This window comes from Dendrobates tinctorius, unplaced genomic scaffold (genome assembly GCF_039654945.1).
Source record: "Dendrobates tinctorius isolate UK_male_01 unplaced genomic scaffold, ASM3965494v1 ptg000254l, whole genome shotgun sequence".
NCBI lineage: Eukaryota > Metazoa > Chordata > Amphibia > Anura > Dendrobatidae > Dendrobates > Dendrobates tinctorius.
The window spans coordinates 11,015,646-11,041,225 of NW_027361921.1; the positions used below are offsets into that span (position 1 = coordinate 11,015,646).

The 25,580-nt window shown below is 48.3% G+C and overlaps 1 protein-coding gene across 3 annotated transcripts in view; it reads left to right on the plus strand.

Moving 5' to 3' along the window:
• Positions 1-25,580, plus strand: part of SF3B1 (splicing factor 3b subunit 1) — a 255,916-nt gene that overhangs the window by 9,487 nt on the left and 220,849 nt on the right. For all 3 annotated transcript variants that reach the window (XM_073558156.1, XM_073558157.1, XM_073558159.1), the window contains exon 2: positions 21,169-21,335. In XM_073558156.1, coding sequence (XP_073414257.1) covers positions 21,169-21,335 — 167 coding nt within the window. The remainder of the gene's footprint in view (positions 1-21,168; positions 21,336-25,580) is intronic.

The window sequence follows — 25,580 nt, forward strand, 5'->3', positions numbered from 1 at the left end:
CGCGTTTTAATTAACCGCTCCTGCAGGCAGGCGCACCTGGAGGGGAAGGTGCCGGCATAATGAAGGGGCTTATAAGAAGCCGTGGGGATATGGTATGGTGTGCAAACATGTCTACCCCAAGACAGGTGGTGTGCAAACATGTCTTCCCCAAGACAGGACTCGCATCCCCAGGCAGGTGATACAGCGGCAGCCAAGGATCACTCATGCCGTGATTCCTCGGACAGGAGCCACGCCAACAAGCCTCCTTCTCAGCCTGAGCCGGTATCTACAGCTTCTCTGGGTGAGTGGACGACTCTCTGCCTATCCAGCTGATAGATATATATCTCCCCCTCTCTCTCCTCTGCTATTTCCGCCGTAGGCTAAGAGAAAGGAAAAATCAAAAAATAAAGTGCCCTCTGTACACGTCCTCTACCGGACTCTTACATAAAAAGGCTATGCAAAAAATGCATCAATGAAACAGCAAAGCAGGCCTCAACATCAGCCACAGACATAAGGGCTATAATAAGGGAGGAATTACAGGCCCTAACCCAGGCTAGCAGCATATCTATAAGTACTAAAACTAACAAGCCATCTACAGTTAGCTTAGATACTGATGAAGACGAAGCAATAGTCTGACAGTTCCAATGCATCCACATCATCATCTTCCTCTGATATGGAAGGGCGTTAGACAACATGGACAACTTAGTTAAATCTGTGAGGAACACCATGGGATGCACAGAGACAAAAGAACCTCAAACAACACAAGAAATTGTTTGCAGGTCTAACATAGAAAGAGGAGAGCTTTTCCAGTTATACCAGCTATAAAAGCTCTGATTAAAAAGGAATGGGAGAAGCAGGACCAGAGAGGTTATCTCCCCTTGGCCTCAAAAAGAAGGTACCCCTTCAGCGATGAGGAATTATCAACGTGGTCTAAGGTCCCGAAAGTCGACGCAGCAGTCGCCTCCGCCTCAAGACAGTCGGCCTTACCAGTGGAAGACGCAGGGATTCTAACAGAACCACTGGACCGAAAAGCTGATGCCTCACTAAAAAGAGCAAGGGAGTCAGCTATGGGCACGTTTAAACCGGCAATAGCTAGTACGTGCACGGCTCGGTCTATGCTGGTCTGGATTGATCAACTAGACCAGCAAATAGACCAGAAAATTTCCAGAGACAAGCAACGAGCTGCTATACCACTGATCCGTGGCGCAGCAGCATATATAGCAGATGCTTCTGCTGATTCACTGCGCATGGCAGCCAGAACAGCTGGCTTACTTAATAACGCCAGACGTAGCCTATGGCTCAAAAGCTGGAAAAGTGACACCCAATCCAAGGCAAAGCTTTGTGCCATACGTTGTGAGGGTGAGTTTTTGTTTGGGAAAACTTCAGATGAAATCCTTACCAAAGGAAAGGAAATAAGGGTTCCCTAACCCCTCTCTTCCATTTTATAGGAGAGCGTTTAGGAGACGACCATTTGGCAGAGGGAGACCAGCAGAAAATCAAAATCGCTGGGCCACGAAGGAAGAAAAAGGCAAAGGTGCCATGTTTAGAGGAACCTCCTTCCGCAGGGATAGGAGCTAAAGAGCCAGTCCCTCCAGTAGGAGGGAGACTAAAATTTTTTCTTCAGGAATGGGAGAAAGTTACGGCAAGCCCTTGGGTCCTGGGCATTATCAGGGAGGGGTTAAAATTAGAGTTCCATCACGTACCCCGTAACTCAGTCATCATAACATCCCTTAGCTCGCCAATCCAACAGCGGGCCCTAGAGACTGAGATTCTTAGTTTACTGGACAAAAAAGTTTTGGTCCATGTGCCTAAAGGACAGGAAGGGAGAGGATTTTACTCCCCTCTCTTTCTGATACCTAAACCAGATGGCTCATTCAGGACTATAATCAACCGGAGGAAGCTAAATTCATTTATAATAAATCATAAATTTAAGATGGAATCCATCAGATCAGCAATTAAGCTCCTTTTCCCCAATTGTATGATGGCGGGCCTGGATCTGAAAGATGCCTATTATTATCTTCCCATCCATTACAGATTCCAGAAATACCTCAGCGTGGTGGTCTTCCTCAGAGGCACCATACAACATCTCCAGTTCACAGCCATGCCATTCGGCCTTTCCATCGCACCAAGGGTCTTTACAAAGGTAATGCTGGAAGTGATGGCTTTCTTACGTCAGAAGGACACTCTGATAGTACCCTATTTGGATGATTTTTTAATAATAGGGAATTCAACTCGACAATATAACAAACGAGTGGCTGATGCAATCTTGTCCCTGCAGGCTCTTGGCTGGATAATAAACTTCAAGAAGTCCAGAATCGAACCACAGTCAGTTCAGTCCTTCCTGGGTCTCCAACTAGACTCCATAAGCCAAAAATGTCTGCTGCCACAGGTAAAAATTACAGCAATTAAAATGAAAGTCAGGTTAGCAATAGACAAGCCACACATATCCTTAAGGGAGGCAGTGTCCCTTCTGGGGTCCCTTACTTCCTGCATTCCAGCAGTTTGGTGGGCCCAGTTCCACACAAGGGAATTGCAGCATCCAATTCTCTTAGAAGAAACCCACGACCGGGGGAATTTGACAAAGAAAATTACTTTTTCTCAGACTGTCCTAACCTCCCTATCATGGTGGCTAGAGGAGAACAACTTATCAGGAGGCGTGCCATGGGTAATAACACCCTCCCGTATAATTACTACAGAAGCTAGCCCCACAGGATGGGGAGCTCATATGGGAAGCACCATCGCCCAAGGCCTGTGGGATATAAGTGAGGATCAGGATTCTTCAAACTTGAAAGAACTGAAAGCAGTTAGTCATGCATTATATCATTTTCTTCCACAGTTATGAGGGGGAAAACGTGAGGATACTTTCAGACAACACCACAGTGGTCGCATATCTGAACAGGCAAGGCGGGACTCGATCAGTCGCATTAATGTCTTCCGCAAGAAATATCTTGTCCTTAGCCGAAAAAACATTTTTTGTCTCTCTCGGCCCTTCACATAAGAGGGAGAGACAATTCGGAAGCGGACTTTCTAAGCAGCTGGAGGAAGAGTAGGGCTCTATTTCCTTTCAGGGCCAAAAGAAGGGATATGAGGTCACAAGGGGTACCCTGTCTCGGTGGATCAGAGACGCGATCAGTCTGGCATACTCCGTGAGCAATGAAGATCCTCCGGAGGGTATCAAGGCACACTCCGCCAGAGCTATGGCTTCCTCTTGGGCAGAGAGGGGAGACGTCGCAATCGAGTTTATATGTAAGGCTGCAACTTGGTCTACGCCCTCTACCTTTTATAACCACTATAGGCTTGATTTATCATGCTCATCTGACCTAGCCTTTGGTAGAGCGGTCCTCGGCACGGTGGTCCCTCCCAGGTGAATGTCTCTGAAAGTCTCTCCAACTGGGTGCTGTCATGGCGAAGAGTAAAAAGCCGGATTACTTACCGTAATGCTCTTTTAATGAGTCCCACGACAGCACCCGTTCACTAACCCTCCCTGGAAGTTATCATATTGTATATACACCTTCTTGGATGTAAAATTAATAAATTTCGAATGTTAAATAATATAATGGCCTAATAATTGGCGGACCTCTGGGTACTCTGAAATCCAAATGAGGAGGAGAGGCGGACCGCCCTCTTTTATCTCTGTAGGTTTCCTGTTCCTATGGGCGGATCCCTCTCTCCAAGTGGGTGCTGTCGTGGACTCATTAAAAGAGCATTACCGGTAAGTAATCCGGCTTATACCCTCCCTTTGTCATCGGGACCACTCCCCCGACATATGCAGATTGCTCCAGACCCGGCATGTAAGATGAAACACTGCATATAAGAAGACCCCCTGACTTTTAAGAAGATTTCCTATTTTAACTGGAAAAGTTGGGGGTCGTCTTATACGCCGGTAAATCTGGTATCTCTGTAATCGCACCGACCCGAAGAATAAAGTCGCTTAATGACTGATATACCGCATGAGGAATGGCGTAAATGATAAAAACAAATTATTGACTTGTTGTTTTGTTAATTCTGCTTCCCAGAGATCGCAAAGGCTTTGAGCACATTTATCCTGTGTACTGCGCTGGGCTCTTACACCCAGGTTTCCATGTAAATCTCTGAAATACATGATTCAGTCCCCCCCCCCAGCGGAAGATTACTTGAGAGGGAAATGGAGGCACTGTGTACACTGTCTGGTCTATGTTCCAGCGATGTCTGTCTTTTTTAAGCGTGCATAAAAGCGTGGTCCTCCAGTTTTGTGCACCTCTAAAAAGGACACCGCTGAACAGAGTTCAGAATACAGAGTAATCGCTGCCTCATGGTGAATAAGAAGTCAAAATTCACCACCCACTTTTGGGTTTAAGTGATGCAAGATCATTTTAAAGTCCATGAACAATAGGTGGAGGCCGGGGGGGGGGGAGATGGACGTAGCAATCAGGGCTGTGGAGTCGGAGTTGTGGAGTCGGAGTCGGTGCTCATTTTGGTGGAGTTGGAGTCGGTATAAAATGGACCGACTCCTAAAATATATAATAAATTGGGTACAGTAATTCAATGCAGGATGTGCTGAATATTTTTTCATAGGAGTTTGGGAAAGTTATGAAATGTCCTATAAATGGCTGTTATATTCCTGATCTAAGGCTACATTCACACACAGCGTTTTTCCTGTGTTTTTTGAGGATACGTTTTTCAGCTGCAAAAGCTGATCATCTTTTTAAAAAACCGCATCACCTGAAAGGTTTTTGAGCTCATAGATAATGTTTTCAATAGCAAAAGCAGATTAGAAATCTGCTCTATCTATCCATTTATCCATATCTGTACCAAAAAGAATGAAAACCGGGTAGTACACCAATATATATTCTGTTCTATCTAAATATCTTGATTATTGGATCATAAAAATGATTAAATGTCTGAGGTTCACATTGTACTACAATAAATTTTTCACTTAAATATAAGCAATATGTGTGGGAGTCGGAGTCGGAGAAATTGAGGAGTCGGAGTCGCAGGTTTGGCTTACCGACTCCACAGCCCTGGTAGCAATGCTAGTGTGGTATATTATAATAGATGTTTCGACCAATGTGGCTGGTTAGCGTTTGATGAATAGTTGGCTTCAAGGCGCCGCTAACACATCACACTACGGCTGGAGTCACAGTTACCTTATACAAAATCGGTCCAATTTTTGACGGCCGAGAATCGCACAAATGTTCCCTGAACAGTGATCCGTATGGTGATCCATATGTGATAGTTTGCAATGCAAGGATGCGATTTCCTCGCATCTAGTAAGAGTGTGACATCCGTATGGCATCCGTAAGCAATGCTATTTTAACATGAGCTTTTACATACAGCAGTTCTCTCTGTATAAAAACTCGTGTGTGTGTGTGTGTGTGTATGTATATGTATATATATATATATATATATATATATATATATATTATAAATTTTATCTATAATATAACAGTGGGAGCGTCACTCTGTCTGAAGCCTTTATAGACTGCGCAAGTGCGACGCGCCTGCACAGTCTGGCTCCAGACAGAATGAGGCATCCAGCGGAGAGGAGTGTGTATGGAGCCGGAGATGGCGGTATCGTACACACTGCATACCGCGATTTCCGGCGCCATACTTGCATACTTACATGACCGGGAGGAGCGTTGCCTCTTCGGCCGGAGAACGGGGCCATAGTGCGCGTGATTATCACGCTTGCGCATAGCGCTATCCGGTGCCATTTTACTGAGGACACATTTGCAGTGTGTCTCCAGCAATATGGCGCCGGACCGCGCGGTATGGCCATGCGCGTACTTCGGTGACGCACTCCTCCCCTGGCCTCCAGCAGAAATGTGACAGCGCTGGAACACAGGGAAGAAAGGTGAGTATAAGGGGGGGTGAGGGGACCATGCATACCAGGAAAGGGGGGGTGAGGGGACCGTGCATACCAGGAAAGGGGGGGTGAGGGGACCGTGCATACCAGGAAAGGGGGGGGGTGAGGGGACCGTGCATACCAGGAAAGGGGGGGGGTGAGGGGACCGTGCATACCAGGAAAGGGGGGGGGTGAGGGGACCGTGCATACCAGGAAAGGGGGGGGGTGAGGGGACCGTGCATACCAGGAAAGGGGGGGGGTGAGGGGACCGTGCATACCAGGAAAGGGGGGGGGTGAGGGGACCGTGCATACCAGGAAAGGGGGGGGGGTGAGGGGACCATTGTGCATACCAGGAAAGGGGGGGTGAGGGGACCATTGTGCATACCAGGAAAGGGGGGGTGAGGGGACCATTGTGCATACCAGGAAAGGGGGGGTGAGGGGACCATTGTGCATACCAGGAAAGGGGTGGGTGAGGGGACCGTGCATGCCAGGATGGGGGGGGCGAGAGGACCGTGCATACCAGGATGTGGGGGGCGAGAGGACCGTGCATACCAGGATGGGGGGGGGGGGGGCCAGAGGACCGTGCATACCAGGATGGGGGGGGGGGGGCCAGAGGACCGTGCATACCAGGATGGGGGGGGGGGGGCCAGAGGACCGTGCATACCAGGATTGGGGGGGGGGGGGGCGAGAGGACCGTGCAACACCAGGATGGGGGGGGGGGGCGAGGGGACCATGCATACCAGGAGAAGGGGGTGAGGGGACCATGCATTCCAGGATAAGGGGGTGAGGGGGGGGCAGCACATACCAGGATAGGAGACCATGTACCAATAGAAATGCTCGCCACCAGGGCGTGGTACGGGTTCATTGCGCTATATATACAGTCATATGTTAAAGTTTGGACACCCCTATTAATGTTAACCTTTTTTCTTTATAACAATTTTGGTTTTGGCAACAGCTATTTCAGTTTCATATATCTAATAACTGATGGACTCAGTTATATTTCTGGATTCAAATGAGGTTTATTGTACTAACAGAAAATGTGCAATCTGCATTTAAACAAAATTTGACCGGTGCAAAAGTATGGGCACCTCAACATAAAAGTGACATTAATATTTCGTAGATCCTCCTTTTGCAAAAATAACAGCCTCTAGTCACTTCCTGTAGCTATTAATGAGATCCTGGATGAAGGTATTTGTGACCATTCCTGTTTACAAAACAATTCCAGTTCAGTTAAGTTTGATGGTCGTCGAGCATGGACAGCCCGTTTCAAATCATCCCACAGATGTTCAATGATATTCAGGTCTGGGGACTGGGATGGCCATTCCAGAACATTGTAATTGTTCCTCTGCATGAATGCCTGAGTAGATTTGGAGCAGTGTTTTGGATCATTGTCTTGCTGAAATATCCATCCCCTGCGTAACTTCAACTTCGTCACTGATTCTTGCATATTATTGTCAAGAATCTGCTGATACTGAGTTGAATCCATGCGACCCTCAACTTTAACAAGATTCCCGGTGCTGGCATTGGCCACACAACCCCAAAGCATGATGGAACCTCCACCAAATTTTACTGTGGGTAGCAAGTGTTTTTCTTGGAATGCTGTGTTTTTTAGCCTCCATGCATAACGCCTTTTTGTATGACCAAACAGCTCAATCTTTTTCATCAGTCCACAGGACCTTCTTCCAAAATGTAACTGGCTTGTCCAAATGTGCTTTTGCATACCTCAGGCGACTGTTTGTGGCGTGCTTGCAGAAACGGCTTCTTTCGCATCACTCTCCCATACAGCTTCTCCTTGTGCAAAGTGCGCTGTATTGTTGACCGATGCACAGTGACACCATCTGCAGCAAGATGATGCTGCAGGTCTTTGGAGGTGGTCTGTGGATTGTCCTTGACTGTTCTCACCATTCTTCTCTGCCTTTCTGATATTTTTCTTGGCCTGCCACTTCTGGGCTTAACTGTACCTGTGTTCTTCCATTTCCTTACTATGTTCCTCACAGTGGAAACTGACAGGTTAAATCTCTGAAACAACTTTTTGTATTCTTCCCCTGAAAAGCTATGTTGAATAATCTTTGTTTTCAGATCATTTGAGAGTTGTTTTGAGGAGCCCATGATGCCACTCTTCATAGGAGAATCAAATAGGAGAACTACTTGCAAGTGGCCACTTTAAATACCTTTTCTCATGATTTGATACACCTGGCTATGAAGTTCAAAGCTCAATGAGGTTACAAAACCAATTTAGTGCTTCAGGAAGTCAGTAAAAAGTAGTTAGGAGTGTTCAAATCAAGAAAATGATAAGGGTGCCCATACTTTTGCACTGGTCAAATTTTGTTTAAATGCAGATTGCACATTTTCTGTTAGTACAATAAACCTCATTTGAATCCAGAAATATAACTGAGTCCATCAGTTATTAGATATATGAAACTGAAATAGCTGTTGCAAAAAACAAAATTGTTATAAAGAAAAAAGGTTAACATTAATAGGGGTGCCCAAACTTTAACATATGACTGTGTATGTATGTATGTATATGTGTATATATATACACTCACTGGCCACTTTATTAGGTACACCATGCTAGTAAGGGGTTGGACCCCCTTTTGCCTTCAGAACTGCCTCAATTCTTCGTGGCAGAGATTCAACAAGGTGCTGGAAGCATTCCTCAGAGATTTTGGACCATATTGACATGATGGCATCACACAGTTGGCGCAGATTTGTCGGCTGCACATCCCTGATGCGAATCTCCCGTTCCACCACATCCCAAAGATGCTCTATTGGATTGAGATCTGGTGACTGAGGAGGCCATTTGAGTACAGTAAACTCATTGTCATGTTCAAGAAACCAATCTGAGATGATTTGAGCTTTATGACATGGCGCATTATCCTGCTGAAAGTAGCCATCAGATGTTGGGTACATTGTGGTCATAAAGGGATGGACATGGTCAGCAACAATACTCAGGTAGGCTGTGGCGTTGCAACGATGCTCAATTGGTACCAAGGGGCCCAAAGAGTGCCCAGAAAAAATTCCCCACACCATGACACAACCACCACCAGCCTGAACCGTTGATACAAGGCAGGATGGATCCATGCTTTCATGTTGTTTACGCCAAATTCTGACCCTACCATCCGAATGTCGCAGCAGAAATCGAGACTCATCAGACCAGGCAACGTTTTTCCAATCTTCTACTGTCCAATTTCGATGAGCTTGTGCAAATTTTAGCCTCAGTTTCCTGTTCTTAGCTGAGAGGAGTGGTACCCAGTGTGGTCTTCTGCTGCTGTAGCCCATCTGCCTCAAAGTTCGACGCACTGTGCGTTCAGAGATGCTCTTCTGCCTACCTTGGTTGTAACGGGTGGCAATTTGAGTCACTGTTGCCTTTCTATCAGCTCGAACCAGTCTGCCCATTCTCCTCTGACCTCTGGCATCAACATGGCATTTCCGGCCACAGAACTGCCGCTCACTGGATTTTTTTTCTTTTTCGGACCATTCTCTGTAAACCCTAGAGATGGTTGTGCGTGAAAATCGCAGTAGATCAGCAGTTTCTGAAATTCTCAGACCAGCCCTTCTGGCACCAACAATCATGCCACGTTCAAAGGCACTCAAATCACCTTTCTTCCCCATACTGATGCTCGGTTTGAACTGCAGGAGATTGTCTTGACCATGTCTACATGCCTAAATGCACTGAGTTGCCGCCATGTGATTGGCTGATTAGAAATTAAGTCTTAACACACAGTTGGACAGGTGTACCTAATAAAGTGGCCAGTGAGTGTATGTATGTGTGTATATATATATATATATATATATACATATATATATATATATATATATATATATCAACGACAAAGCAAAGTCCAGCAATAACGTGAGCAATCCAGGATGCTGTTTAAAATTTTTTTTCTTTTTATTCATAAATCTATCAAAACAGCAATAACTCAGGAAAGTCGTGCAGATAGGACTACGCGTTTCAGCGGTAGTTGCTGTTTTGAACTGCTTGGACCATTGCATTTTAATGGATTTATGAATAAAAAGAAAACATTTTTTAACAGCATCCTGGATTGCTCACGTTATTGCTGGACTTTGTCGTTGTTCACATTTGTATGGATGGACTCCTACATCCAGATCCAGGCACAACGGAGTTAACCAGGTCAGCTGAGGTTCCAGGTGGTTCACAGGAGTGAGCTGGTCTACATTGTTGGAGATATATATATATATATATAGATAGAGAGAGAGAGAGATATATATATATATATATATATATATATATATATATATATATATATATATATATATATATATATATATATATATATATATATATATATATATATATATATATATCTCTCTCTCTCTCTCTATCTATATATATATATATATATCTCCAACAATGTAGACCAGCTCACTCCTGTGAACCACCTGGAACCTCAGCTGACCTGGTTAACTCCGTTGTGCCTGGATCTGGATGTAGGAGTCCATCCATACAAATGTGAACAACGACAAAGTCCAGCAATAACGTGAGCAATCCAGGATGCTGTTAAAAAATGTTTTCTTTTTATTCATAAATCCATTAAAATGCAATGGTCCAAGCAGTTCAAAACAGCAACTACCGCTGAAACGCGTAGTCCTATCTGCACGACTTTCCTGAGTTATTGCTGTTTTGATAGATTTATGAATAAAAAGAAAAAAAATTTTAAACAGCATCCTGGATTGCTCACGTTATTGCTGGACTTTGTCGTTGTTCACATTTGTATGGATGGACTCCTACATCCAGATCCAGGCACAACGGAGTTAACCAGGTCAGCTGAGGTTCCAGGTGGTTCACAGGAGTGAGCTGGTCTACATTGTTGGAGATATATATATATATATATAGATAGAGAGAGAGAGAGAGATATATATATATATATATATATATATATATATATATATATATATATATATATATATATATATATATATATATATCTATCTATCTCATTGCAGAAGCTGATAGGATAGGAGACATGGTTTACATGCAGTGAACCATTGCAGAACTGTTAGATTTATATATGTCAGTGACTAATACTGTTAGTATTGTAAGGTGACATTAAGCCTGGCTTAGTAATGGAGTGGTGTCAATAAGACACCTATCTGTTACTAATCCTAAAGTTTGTGAACGGTTAAATCAACACACACACAGACAGAAAAAAGTATTGTAATGAAATAAAAGACCACAGTTTTGCCATCTTTATTCTTCTGCTAATCCAAATGATGCCCTCGATCTCCTGTAATAAATGAAAAATAAAACTATTTAGCCCCCAGATATGGATTACGCCATGGGACTCAATGCCTGACAGGTATGGTATATTGTTGTTGCGGCCTGCAGTGTCTGAGGCTCTGTCACCGCTAGCGCTGATGAAGCATTAGCGGTATAGCATAAAGGGCCTGTCACACTAAGCGATATCGCTAGCAATATTGCTATAACGTCACTGGTTTTTGTGACGTTATAGCGATATCGCTATGTCTGATACTTACCTCCGACCGCTCCCCTGCTGGTTATCGCTGATCGTGCGAGAACGTCCTGGGCCGTTTCTCGTCGTCAGCTTCCTGCTGTGACGACGAGCGATGCGTGGACGTGGGCGGGAAGACGTCGGGATCGCCTCGTCTGACAGGTAAGTAGCGACCCCCGACCGCTGCTATGTCGCTCGTGAGATCTGCCTGTGTGGCAGCTCACTAGCGACCACTTAGCGATGCACCAGCGATCCTGATCGCGTCATATCGCTGGTCGGGATCGCTGGTACATCGCTAAGTGTGACAGTACCTTTATGCTATATCGCTTACGTAGCCCGTCGTAAGCGATGTGTTGAATGGGCTGTGTTAACGCTATGTGAACCCAGCCTTGGATTATCACCAAAAAGGTCTATCTTTGTCTCATCAGAACAGAGAATCTTATTTCTCAAAATCTGGGAGTCCTTCATTGTTTTTTTTTTGCAAACTCTGTGCAGGCTTTCATATGTCTTGCACTGAGGAGAGGCTTCCGTCAGGCCACTCTGCCATAAAGGCCCGACTGTTGGAAGGCTGCAATGATAGTTGACTTTGTGGAGCTTTCTCCCATCTCCCTACTGTAGCTCTGGAGCTCAGCCACAGTGATCTTGGGGTTCTTCTTTACCTCTCTCGCCAAGGCGCTTCTCTCATGATTGCTCAGTTTGGCTGGACGGCCAGGTCTTGGAAGACTTCTGGTGGTCTAAAACTTCTTCCATTAAAGGATTATGGAGGCCACTGTGCTCTTAGGAACCTTGAGTACTGAAATTCTTTTTTAACCTTTGCCAGATCTGTGTCTTGTCACAATTCTGTCTCTGAGCTCCTTGGCCAGTTCCTTTGACCTCATGATTCTCATTTGGTCTGACACATGCACTGTGAGGTGCATATAGACAGGTGTGTGCCTTTCCAAATCAAGTTCTATCAGTTTACCGTATATACGCTGAGATACCGTATATATGCTGAGATACCGTATATATGCCGAGAAGAGGGGCGGGGGGTGTCACAGATCATACCTACACACCCCCCGGGGCGGTCTGCAGCCCCCCCCCCCCCCTTCTCCATGGTCTCCCTTCCTGCCTTCAGCGGTCACGTGGTACCTCTCATTACACTCATGAATATGCGTATATTCATGAGTGTAATTAGCGGTGCCACGTGACCGCTAAAGGCAGGAAGGGAGACCGAGGAGAAGCTGGGGGGCTGCAGAGACCGCTCCACGGGAGGGGGGGGTAGTTTTAGCGATATTCAATGTCCTAGGTCCATCACTGCTCAACGCTGTCTGCTGCATCCTGTGTCAGTGACGTTTAGGCAACAGGGGGCACGGTGATGTGGTTAGTGCACGCCGTGCCCTCTGCTGGCTGAACATCACTGACAAACGACGTGGCAGACAGCGGTGAGCAGCGATGGACCCCGGACAGGTGAATATCACAGGTGCCAGGTCCTGAGCAGGAGAGGAGAGTATGGCATTTTTTTTTTTTTTTTTTGCAGCATATGGGGGCATAATATATGGAGCATCTTATGGGGGCAGAGTCTATGGGGCATTATTAACCTTTGTGCAGCATTATATGGGGTGTATTTTGTATGGAGCATCTTATGGGGCCAATCATGAACTGTATGGAGCATTATATGGGGCTCCTGATTCAATATGGATCTTCAAAAACATTTAACCTACTGATGTCTCAATTAATTTTACTTTTATTGTTATCTATTTTTATTTTTGAAATTTACCAGTAGCTGCAGCATTTTCCACCCTAGGCTTATACGCAAATCAATAAATGTTCTGTTTTTTTAGTGGCAAAATTAGGGGGGTCGGCTTATACACGACTATATACAGGAATTAAACACAGCTGGACTCCAAAGAAGGAGTAGAACCATCTCATGGAGGATCACAAGGAAATCGACAGCATGTGACTTAAATATGACTGTTTGAGCGAAGGGTCTGAATACTTAAAACCTGAAATATCACATGGTCTTATTTTTTGTAATAAATTTGAAAAAATTTCTACATTTGTTTTTTTCCATTAAGTGCAGAGTGTACATTAATGAGGGAAAAAAAGAACTTTCTTGAATTTATCAAATGGCTGCAATGAAACAGAGGGAAAAATTTAAAGGGGTCTGAATACTTTCCGTACCCACTGTACATACTGTCCCATGACGAGTCTATCTCTGCTACATCTGGATGCCTTTGGCTGAACGTTATGCCACCACTCAGCCTGACATCCAGAATGCAGCGGAGCTTGAAGCTGATCACCGGAGGAGATAACACGGTCCCCGTTGGTCACATGCACTGCAGTTCTCGCGATCAGCTGATCGTGAGAACTTGGCTAGTGATCAGCTGATTGTGAGAACTGCAGTGTACGTGTACTACTGGCTGAAACAAGGTGCAACATTATTTAAATTAGTACACATGCGTAGTAAGCTGCGTTCCCGCACTTAATAACTTAATACGCATGTGACTAGAAAGATGATGCGGTTTTGCTGTATCTAATGAACGTCTATGGGTAATTTACACAGCGGACTGAGCGTCTCCGCTACATAAAATGACATGCTGCGGTCAGGAAATACTCGTTGCATATTAGTCTCCGCAGGTAAGCCGGAGGTGTCCATGCATGTATAATGGGCATGACTATACTGTAACATCTGACCGCTGCGGGTTGCACGGTGCGGATGTACGCAGCGTCCAACCCGCAGCGTTTGTTGACCGTGGGAACGGTCCTAAAAAAGGAGCTATTAGGTTAAGCATTGTATTATCTATATAATAGACACTGGTTTAAGCTCATAATAAAGTGTGGCTGCTTAAATTTGGCGGCACTATCTAATACAAATTTCTCGTTCGCCTTATTGGGGGACACAGAGACCATGGGTGTATGCTGCTGCCACTAGGAGGCTGACACTATGCACAAAAAAAGGTTAGCCCCTCCTCCGCCGTATACACCCCACCGACCGGCAGGAAGTTCCTCAGTTTAGCTTAGTGTCAGTAGGAGGTGGACACGGGTCTTTGATTAGACCCATATCTACCTCGATGTGCGTCGTTTCTTTTCAGGTTTTTCCGGAGGGATACAGTGTGAATAGTCACATCTGTAGTCCCACAAAGAGACTGAGTACGGCGTGTACTGCCACCCCGTATCCTCATAAGTCTACAGCAGGACCAAGACCCCTAACATGGATGTGGCGTTCCAGATGGTCCTCGCTCCCCGTCTCCCACCCACTCGCCTACCAGAGCCGGTCGGTCGGTTGAGGCGCAGGATACTCTCCTTGAAACAGTACGCTGGATGAAACGGATCAGGAGGGTAAGTATGAGACCTGAGTCCCATTCTCCCCTGCGGATTCCACGCCAGGCCATTCCATGGATTCTTCGGCAGCGGTCGCTGTGACAGTGCTGCGACGCCTCCGCGTCGTCTCCAGGCGGCCGCTGCAGCTATTTGGGCCCTGGCTGGTTATCGGACAGCTCTTCCCCCCCCCCCCCTCTGCCGGGCCCTAGCTGTCCTCAGTAGCGGCCACCGCGGCGGTTCTGCGACGCCTCCGCGCCGCCCTGTGCTGACAGGCGGCCGCCTCTTCTAATCCAGGCCCCGGCTTCATCTGGGGCCTTGTCCGGCGTCGCGGCCACGCCCCCCGCCTCCATCCTCGGGCGGGCTTCCCTCCCGCCCGCTCTAAGCCCGCCCACGGCCTTCTCCCCTCAGGTTGAGCGTCCCGGAGGCGGCGCCGTCCCTCCCACCTACCATCTTAGCGGGCGGCACCATTTTTATCATCGGCGCCTAGCCCCGCCTACCTCCCTCCTCTGCATCTGCAGGAAAGCGCGCGCTTCCTGCTCGGCTCCTCTCTGGCTGCCGCCATTTTCACAGCCTGTCAGCCGGACGCTGTTCCCTCAGCCGTGCCCCTGCAAGCCGGACGAACCGTGCATCTCCATTTATTGGAAGCTGCGATAGGACACCGGACCGTGAGTAGCTCTGCATACTGCAGACTGACACCCTCCTCTGCCTCCTGTCCCCCAACCTTCCGGCAAGGCTTCAGTGACTGTCCGTCAGTAGTCTAATTCTAAGTCTGACCGCGCTCGTCCCCCTGCCTCCTCTGGCACCTTAGTCAAGTACTTTGCGTGCTCTTCTTGCAATCGCAAACTTCCCTCAGGTCAGTCCACTCCCCTCTGCCTGGACTGTAGCAATCCAATCCAGCCCGACGCCGCTCAGGAGCCATCCATAGCCCCAGTGGTGAGTGAGCCCCCCATGCCGGGCTGGGCCTCCTCTCTATCACAGTCAGTGGCAGACCTCACCAAGGTGTCTCAGTCCCTAGTAGCCGTTCTGGACAAGTTGCCCTTGGGAGCTTCGGCGGGACCCAGCACGTCTCAGGACGTCCCATCTGAGCCAGCCAGCGGCAGTCGCAAGAGGCCCAGGCAGGACCTCCAGGCGGAGTCCTCCCCTCGTCCTACCTCACCCCATAGTCCCCAGCAGTCTCCCTCTCGGGCCTCCTCTCCCGAGTCAGGCGAAGCGCTTTTCGAATCGGAAGGGGTCTTAGAGCTGGATTCGGACCAGGATGCGAACATGAAGGTTACGGTGCAAAACCTCATTGCTGCGATTCACCATACCTTTGACATCGCTGACGCCCCTGCGAAATCCTCAGATCAGGAGGTTTCGTTCAGACGGGCGGAAACACCATCCAGGGTGTTTCCCTTCCATTCTGAGTTTGGAAAGATTTTTACAAGGGAGAGAGTAGATCCGACCAGACTCTTTCAAAGAGGAAAGCGTCTCGGCGTACTGTACCCGTTTGCTAAAGAGCTCACGGACAACTGGGCCGCTTCTCCCTCGGTGGACCCTCCCGTGTCCAGACTTTCTAATAATACGGTCCTTCCGCTGTCAGGTGTGGCGTCTCTAAAAGATTCTAATGATAGGATCATAGAATCTCTAGCAAAATCTGCCTTCGAAGCGGCATCGTCAGCGGTATGTCCAGTCTTTGCTTCTTCTTGGGCAGCAAAGGCCATATCCACTTGGGCAGACTACCTTCGGCAGGGCATTCTGGATAAGGCACGACCAGAGCATTTGGCCGATCTCGCCAATCAGATTTCCCATGCGGGGGATTATCTGCTTTCTGCCTCCCTGGATGCCGCCTCTTGCGCAGTTCAGGCGTCAAGTAACATCGTGGCAATCCGACGTACAATTTGGCTCAAGGCCTGGCAGGCGGACTTGTCCTCTAAAAAGTCTCTGACCAATCTACCTTTTCAGGGAGTGCGTCTCTTCGGATCACAATTGGATCAGATTATTAAGGACGCTACCGGAGGTACGAGTTCTCTTCTCCCCTCCAAGCCTCGCAGACCTCCTCCAAGGCGTCAGTTTCGTTCCTTTCGGACTTTCCGCCGTTTCAATACGGCGGAAAACCCTTCCAACCAGCAAAGGCCACAGGCACGTCAGGAAAGAAAGAAGGTTTCCTTCAGGCCCACTCCGTCCTGGCGGTCCCACTCTTCCCAGGGAAGACCGTCCAGATCTAGATCTGGACGGTCTACATCCGCATGACTACCATCGGTCTCCCGGGGGTCCCTTCCAATTGGGAGGTCGACTTCTTTTCTTCAGCGACGTCTGGCTCGCCTCAGTAGAGGACGCTTGGGTCAGAGAGGTTGTATCAACAGGATACAAAATAGAGTTCATTTCTCTTCCACGGGATCGCTTCTTCCAATCCCGTCCGCCGAGGGATCCGGCCTTGGTCCCGGGGTTCTGTTCGGCCATCGCCTCTCTTCTCAGTTCCGGGGTGATTGTGCCCGTTCCCGAATCGGAACGCTTCACAGGGTTTTATTCAAACCTGTTTGTGGTGCCGAAAAAGGACGGGGCAGTTCGGCCCATTTTGGATCTCAAGTTACTCAACAAGAGAGTTCGCCTTCGCCACTTCCGGATGGAGTCTGTACGCTCGGTAATTGCTTCCATGGAGGAGCAGGAATTCATGGGTTCCATAGACATCCAAGATGCCTATCTGCATGTGCCCATATTTCCCGGACATCAGAAGTTCCTGCGGTTTGCGATTCACCACGAACATTACCAGTTCGTCGCGCTTCCTTTCGGGCTCGCCACCGCTCCCAGAGTCTTCACGAAGATTATGGCGGCGTTGATGGCCTTGTTGAGGATCAGAGGTCTCGTTCTTTTTCCGTACCTCGACGATATCCTGATCAAGGCTCCCTCCTTTCAACAGGCCCGCCTAAGTGTGGCGATCGTTCTAGACACCCTGTCCAGTTTTGGGTGGATCGTCAACCGGAAAAAGTCCTGTCTGGTCCCTACTCAACGCCTTGTGTTTCTGGGCCTTCTGTTCGACACTCGTCGGTCAAGGGTATTTCTCCCACAAGACAAGATCCTTTCCCTGCAGCAGGGCGTGCGATCATTACAGATCACACGATTTCCATCCCTCAGGACAGCCATGAGGGTCCTGGGGAAGATGGTGGCGGCGATAGAGGCAGTTCCCTTTGCCCAATTTCACGCCAGGCCACTCCAGCAGGCCATTTTGTCCAGGTGGAACAGGTCGGCTCTATCTCTGGATCGTCCGGTTCGTCTTTCATGCCGGATCAAGCGGTCTCTCAACTGGTTGTTGACGTCTCCCCTCATTCTCTTGGGGCGGTCTTTTCTTCCCGTTCACTGGCAGATTGTCACTACGGACGCCAGCATCATCGGCTGGGGTGCAGTGTTACGCAATCACACTGTTCAGGGTCGATGGTCGACTCAGGAATCAGCTCTGCAGATCAATGTCCTAGAGATACGAGCGATCCATCTAGCTCTCGTCCACTGGGAAAGGCGCCTCAAGGGCCTGCCTGTCAGGATTCAGACAGACAATGCCACAGCGGTGGCGTATATCAACCGCCAAGGGGGGACACGGAGTGTCTCCGCTCTGGCGGAAGTGTCCAGAATTCTTCAATGGGCAGAGACCTTTGTTCCAACGATTTCCGCGGTTCACATTCCCGGCGTGGACAACTGGGCCGCCGATTTCCTCAGCCGCGAGGGTCTCGCGGCAGGGGAATGGTCCCTACATCCGGAGGTGTTTCATCTGCTCTGCCGTCGGTGGGGAACTCCGGATGTAGACCTCATGGCATCTCGCCTCAACAGGAAAGTCCCACAATTCGTGTCCAGGTCTCGGGACCCTCTGGCAGTGGGCGCCGACGCTCTGGCCGTCCCTTGGTCCCAGTTCGAGCTCCCCTACCTGTTCCCTCCTCTGCCTCTTCTTCCCAAGTTGTTGAAGAAAATCAAAGCAGAGGGGATTCCAGTCATCCTCATCGCCCCGAATTGGCCCAGAAGGTCTTGGTTCGCGGACATTGTCAACCTTCTCGCGGACGCTCCCTGGAAGCTTCCCGACAGGGCAGATCTGTTGTCTCAAGGCCCGATTTGCCACCCCAATTCTCGGTCGCTCAATTTAACGGCGTGGCTGTTGAGACCGAGGTTTTGAGACTGGCAGGATTCTCTGATCGGGTGATTCATACCATGATCCGCGCCAGAAAGCCGCCTTCTTCGAAGATCTATTACCGTACTTGGAAAGCCTATTTCTCCTGGTGTGAGACCAATGACATCGCGCCCTTGGTTTTTTCGCTCCCTTCTATTCTGGCGTTTCTGCAGGCAGGGCTGGATGCGGGCCTTGCTCTCAGTTCCTTGAAGGGTCAAGTTTCGGCACTGTCCATTTTATTTCAGAAAACGCTGGCCTCCCGGCCCCAGGTCAAAACCTTCCTCCAGGGTGTGGCTCACACGGTTCCTCCGTACCGAGCGCCCGTGGATCCTTGGGATCTTAATTTGGTTCTTCAGGTTCTGCAGGGTCCTCCTTTTGAACCTCTCAGGGACGTTTCCCTTTCCCTCCTTTCTTGGAAAGTGGCCTTTCTGGTGGCCATTACCTCCATCCGGCGCGTGTCGGAATTGGCAGCACTTTCTTGCCGCTCTCCTTTTTTGGTCCTTCATCAGGACAAGGTAGTTTTGCGGCCTCCGCCCTCTTTTCTTCCGAAGGTGGTATCTTCGTTTCACCTCAATGAGGACATTGTTCTGCCATCCTTCTGCCCGAGCCCAGCTCACCCTCGGGAGCGGTCCTTGAACAAGCTGGACCTAGTCAGGGCATTGAGAGTCTATCTAGCCCGGACGACTTCCTTGCGGAAGTCAGACTCTCTGTTCATTCCTGACGGGGCGAGGAAAGGTCACCCAGCCTCAAAGGCCACTATTGCGCGCTGGATCAGATCGGCAATTTTGGAGGCATACCGGGTCAAGCATCGAGTGGCCCCTCCAGGGGTCAGAGCGCACTCTACCCGGGCGGTGGGTGCCTCCTGGGCGGTGCGCCACAGAGCTTCCGCGCTGCAGCTTTGCAAGGCTGCAACGTGGTCATCGGTTCACACCTTTGTGAAATTCTACAGGGTCCACACCTACGCTTCGGCGGACGCCAGCCTAGGTAGAAGGATTCTGCAGGCTGCGGTGGCGAGTCCACTGGCCTGATGGAAGTTTGTTTCCCACCCCAGGGACTGCTTTGGGACGTCCCATGGTCTCTGTGTCCCCCAATAAGGCGAACGAGAAAACAGGATTTTTTGGGTTGCTTACCGTAAAATCTGTTTCTCGGAGCCTTCATTGGGGGACACAGCACCCTCCCATGTTCTACAACTCCTGTTCTTATGTTTGTCGGTTTGTTACAGTTGAGTTGTTTGTTCTGTTCTCAATCTATTCTGGTACTTCTCCTACTGCTTTCTGACTAACTGAGGAACTTCCTGCCGGTTGGTGGGGTGTATACGGCGGAGGAGGGGCTAACCTTTTTTTGTGCATAGTGTCAGCCTCCTAGTGGCAGCAGCATACACCCATGGTCTCTGTGTCCCCCAATGAAGGCTCCGAGAAACAGATTTTACGGTAAGCAACCCAAAAAATCCTGTTTTTTTCCATTGTTGATGCATTGTATGAACTATCCTGCTTATGTTAGAAGGCAATGTGCAATAGGTTTAGTCAATGCACTTTATTTGACCAATGTTTTTCCTTTTAGTCAGTCTTATGACTCTCTAGGAAATATGACACACTATTAATAATCATATTCCTTAGAAAAGGCAATGTGCAATTTTTTCGTTATTCCTATGCATCATAAGGTTTAATTTTGTATCAATACCTTCTCATAGGATTTATTACAGGATTTTCTCATTTATTATTCTAGTTATTCTGGTGTCTGTTTTTATTAAATTAGTGTTCACTTTAATGCCCCATCTTTGTAACTATCAGGGTATAGTGGAAAGACTGCACACATGCACGATATATTGGTGAATATATTTTTATCAAGCGAATATTAAAAGTTTTATATATTTCATAAGAATTAAGTTTGAAATTTGTGAAAATTTTCTCCAAAGGTTTTTTATTTTTTTTTTGTCCCCCCCCCCCCCATCAATCGAAAAACAATCTCAGAATCTGTTATTGCTAGTGATGAGCGAGTATACTCGTTGCTCAGGTTTCCCCAAGCATGCTCGGTGATTTCCGAGTATTTTGGCGTGCTCGGAGATTGCGTTTGTTGACGCAGCTGCATGATTTGTGGCTACTGGACATCCTGAATACATGTGGGGGTTGCCTGTTTGTTAGGGAATCCCCACATGTATTCAGGCTGTCTAGCAGCCACAAATCATGCAGCTGCGTCGACAAACTAAATCTCCGAGCACGTCAAAATACTCGGAGGACACCCGAGCAACAATTCTACTTACTCATCACTAGTTATTACCACACAAAGTGACATTGGTCAGAATTGTAAAATTTGTCTCGTTCACTAAGGTTAAAATAAAAAGATTGAAACCTACCCCAACATGTTTCATCATTACTGCAACGTTGTCGATGGCCAACTGAACAACTGTATGCCTTGTTTGTTAGCTCAACGGCAGCATTTAATGTTTTTACTTTTATTTACAGACATTGAAGCACAGATACGTGAAATTCAAGGAAAGAAGGCAAACCTAGATGACACGCAAGGAGTTGGGCTTGATTCAACTGGATATTTTGATCAAGAAATTTATGGTGGCAGTGACAGTAGATTTACTGGTTATGTTACTTCTATTGCTGCAAATGAACAAGAAGATGTAAGTTTAAACTTGTACATTATTCTTTTAGATTATTAAAAAACAAACCTTTAGTATTAGAATTAGTGTAAACACTTTAAAAAGTAAGGTCCTCTTTAAAGGGGTTGTTGACTGTTTGGACATCCCCTTTTTAAATGCTGCATTCCTCCATCTCTATATATAAAAGTGTTGGGCGTCGGGTTCCTGCAGCGGTTCAACAGGAATCCAGAGCCTCACATTCTGCGGTCTCCCATTATCTTTCGACTGCAGAGGAGATTGCTCAGCAATCCAGGCTTCCCAGACGCTCTGCCCAGACCTGCTCTGTGGGGCTGGCTATTGCTGCCACCTTTGGGTCAGCAATGGCAATGCAGGCTGCTCAGCAGAAAATCGCTCCAGAGGCTGTCTCTCAGTTGCTCTACTGAGCATGCTCACGAGACGATCTCCCATTGGACATCGGGAGTCACATGTCCAGGTCCTTCTCGTGATCAGATTGGTCCATCTCAGGGATCTGGAAGCTTCCGGAAGGTCCTGGCTAAAAAAGGTTCGCATGGCCGCTCGGCCATGCGCTAGTATAGTCTCTAGTTGCTAACTGTGTGAATGATGATGGATGCATGAACCTGCGAATGACTCATTAAGATCCCCCTCCCTCTGATATTACGAGTGTGTATAGGGACTTAGCTATAGAGTCAGCGCCAGCCAGTGGCAAGCTACAAGCCACTACAGCATCCTCCACAGTGCGCCTGCTTCCGGGCATTGTCGACTAGCGGCAGTGTCTGTCGCCGCGCTGCAGTCTGCAGCTCCTCTTGGCGTCTGCAGTTGCGACGCCGCACGGACTATGGGATGGAGGATATGTATGATGGGTATATGGGCACGGGCCTATGGGATGGAGGATGTGTGATGGGTATATGGGCACGGGACTATGGGATGGCGGATATGTATATGGGCACGGGACTATGGGATGGAGGATGTGTGGGTATATGGGCACTGGACTATGGGATGGAGGATATGTATGATGCGTATATGGGCATGGGACTATGAGATGAAGGATGTGTGCTATGGGATGGCGAATATGTATGATGGGTATATGGGCATGGGACTATGGGATGGAGAATATGTATGATGGGTATATGGGCATAGGACTATGGGATGGAGGATATGTATGATGGGTATATGGGCACGGGACTATGGGATGGAGGATAATTATAATTTGCTATAACTAACCACAGTTAGTTACTATGCCCGGGCAGCACCGGGCTCTTCAGCTAGTTCAATATAAAAAGTGAAACTCATATATTATATAGTCATTACAAACAGAGTGATTTATTTCAAGTGTTTATTTCTGTTAATGTTGATTATTATGGCTTACAGCCAATGAAAACACAAGTCATTATCTCAGTAAATTAGAATACTTTATAACACAAGCTTGAAAAAATGATTTTAAAATCCAAAATGTCGGTAAGGGGTTAAATACTTTTTTTTTCTTTGTCCCACTGAGAGACTATCATTTTTTTGCTGTCTGATTGCTTCTACAGTATGGAAACTCTCAGCTCTGCATTGATAGAGAAACTTGCTGATCAAGCACTGTGCATGATCAGCAAGCATGATCAGCAAGTTTCTTAGTTCTGGTAAACCGGATGTCGTCATGACGACATCGGGTCACCATGGCAACTTATCAGGACCCTGTGCCACTCCACAGGGTCTCCGATCCAAACGCTGAGGAGCTTTCAGCCCTCTGCATGTATCACGAATGCTGCGATGGCATTTCGGGGGTTAGAGTGCCAGAAGCAATGTGTGACTGCTCCTGGCACTTTGTGCCGTTTGTCAGCTGTCAGAATCAGCTGACACCTGGCGGATATCGCCCCCGCACCCGATGACTTAATAATCTGTCCTTGGTCAAATAGGCTCAGGGCACATGGATGCCTTATTATGTCTAATGTCAGAAGGGGATTAAAGTTAAAAGCTAAATCTATATAGTTGGTTGTCTCACTATTTTGACAACTGAGTGTTTTTGTGAGCTGTGAGATACCATTGTTTGGGTGGGGCCTGGGAGAGTGCAGTATGTATATAACACAGGAGAGTCTTTTTCCTTCTTGCTCAATGTAGTGATCTATGTAGTCTTCTCTGAGTGGTTTGGCTACTGTCTCTGTGTAGTATGTAGTAAGAGACTCAGATTAATCCTTTAACGGCATCTCTTCATCGCTGATTAAGGCCAAGTTCACACTGCGTTTTTGGATTGTTTGATGCATTTCTTTATGCTAATTTTTCTCGTTCGCCTTATTGGGGGACACAGAGACCTTGGGTGTATGCTGCTGCCACTAGGAGGCTGACACTATGCACAAAAAAAGTTAGCTCCTCCTCCGCAGTGTACACCCCACCGACCGGCAGAGAATTCCTCAGTTTGGCTTAGTGTCAGTAGGAGGTGGACACGGGTCTTTTATTAGACCCATATCTACCTCGTCGTGCGTCGTTCCTTTTCAGGTTCTACGGAGGGATACAGAGTGAAAAGTCACATCTGTACTCCCACATGGAGTCTGCAAGTACGGCGTGTACTGCCACCCCGTATCCTTGCAGTTCTCCGCGGCAGGACCAGCCAGATGGACGCCGACACCAAGACGTGCCAGCGACTCCAGGGGTCCTTGTCGCCAGTCTCCCTCCCACTCGCCTACCAGAGCCTGTCGGTTGGATGAGACGCAAAGACTTCTTCAGACAGGTAATGGATCGTGGATGGGTGAGTATTAGGCCCCGGCTTCATTTTTATTTTCCTGGCTGCCCATTCCCGACGGTCACCTCTTCAATGGCACAGGGGACCCCGGTTGTAGGCGCTGCGGTCGCTCGCAGTCGCCACAAGGCTATACGCAGCTCAATGTTGCCGGGCATCCCCCCCCCCTTTGTGGGGACAGGGAGCACACGGTATTTTTTTGTTTTTTTTTTTCCCTATTGGGAGCGACTGGCGTCTGCGGCGTCCTTCTTTTTCGGACCTCCGCGCCGACCCCCTGCTGACAGGCGGCCGCCGCAACTAATTTAGGCCCCGGCTTCAGTTCGGGCCTACCGCTGCGTCGCGGCCACGCCCCCCGCCCCTTTCTTCTAAGCGGGCTTCTCTCCCGCTCTTCCCAGGCCCTCCCACCGCCTGTCCTTCACCTGCCCAGCCTGTCATTGGCTAGAGGGCGGTGAATCATTAACCCTGCGTGGTGCTCCGCCCTTCCTCCTCTCCTAAGGCGTGCTTTTTCTCAGGACGGCGCCATTTTCCCAGCCTGTTAGCCGGGCACCAACTCCTCACTGGACATCATCTTCTCCAGCTGATTTTTTGTCAGGAGGGCTGTCAGCCGGATTTCGCTCTGACCTGCATCCACTGACAGGTCGCAGAGCATCGCTTCTGGGGACACCGGACCGTGAGTAGCTCTGCACTGCAGACTGACCCTTCTCCGCCCTCTGTCCCCCAACCTTCCGGCATTACCTCAGCTTTTCACTATGTCTAAGTCTGATTGTACCCGCTCTACCGCCCCCCCCTGCACTTTAGTCAAGTACTTTGCATGTTCTTCGTGCAATCGCAAACTTCCCTCAGGCCAGTCCACTCCCCTCTGCCTGGATTGTAGCAATCCAATTCAGCCTGACGCCGTCCAGGAGCCATCTTCGGCCCCAGGTGAGAGTGAGCCCCCCATGCCTGGCTGGGCCTCCTCGCTATCTCAATCAGTGGCAGACCTCACCAGGGTGTCTCAGTCCCTGGTGGCCGTTCTTGATAAGTTGCCCCTGGACTCTTCAGCAGGGCCAAGCAGGTCCCAAATTGTTCCATCTGAATCAGCCAGCGGTAGTCGCAAAAGACCCAGGCAAGATTCCCAGCCGGAATCCTCTCCTAGTCCCATCTCACCGCATAGCCCTTCTCACCAGCCTCCCTCTCGGGCCTCCTCTCCCGAGTCAGGGGAAGCGCTTTCGGACAGGTCATCTGAGGGGATTTTAGAGCTGGATTCAGACCAGGATGCAAGCATGAAGGTCACAGTGCAGGACCTCATTGCTGCGATCCATCATACCTTCGATATTGCTGACTCCCCTGCGAAATCCTCAGATCAGGAGGTTTCGTTCAGACGGGCAGAAACTCCCTCCAGGGTTTTTCCTTTCCATTCCCAGTTTGGGAAAATTTTTACCAAGGAAAGAGAGGATCCGACCAGACGCTTTCAAAGAGGAAAACGTCTCGGCATACTCTACCCATTTGCTAAAGAGCTCACGGACAACTGGTCGGCCTCTCCCTCGGTCGATCCGCCCGTGTCCAGG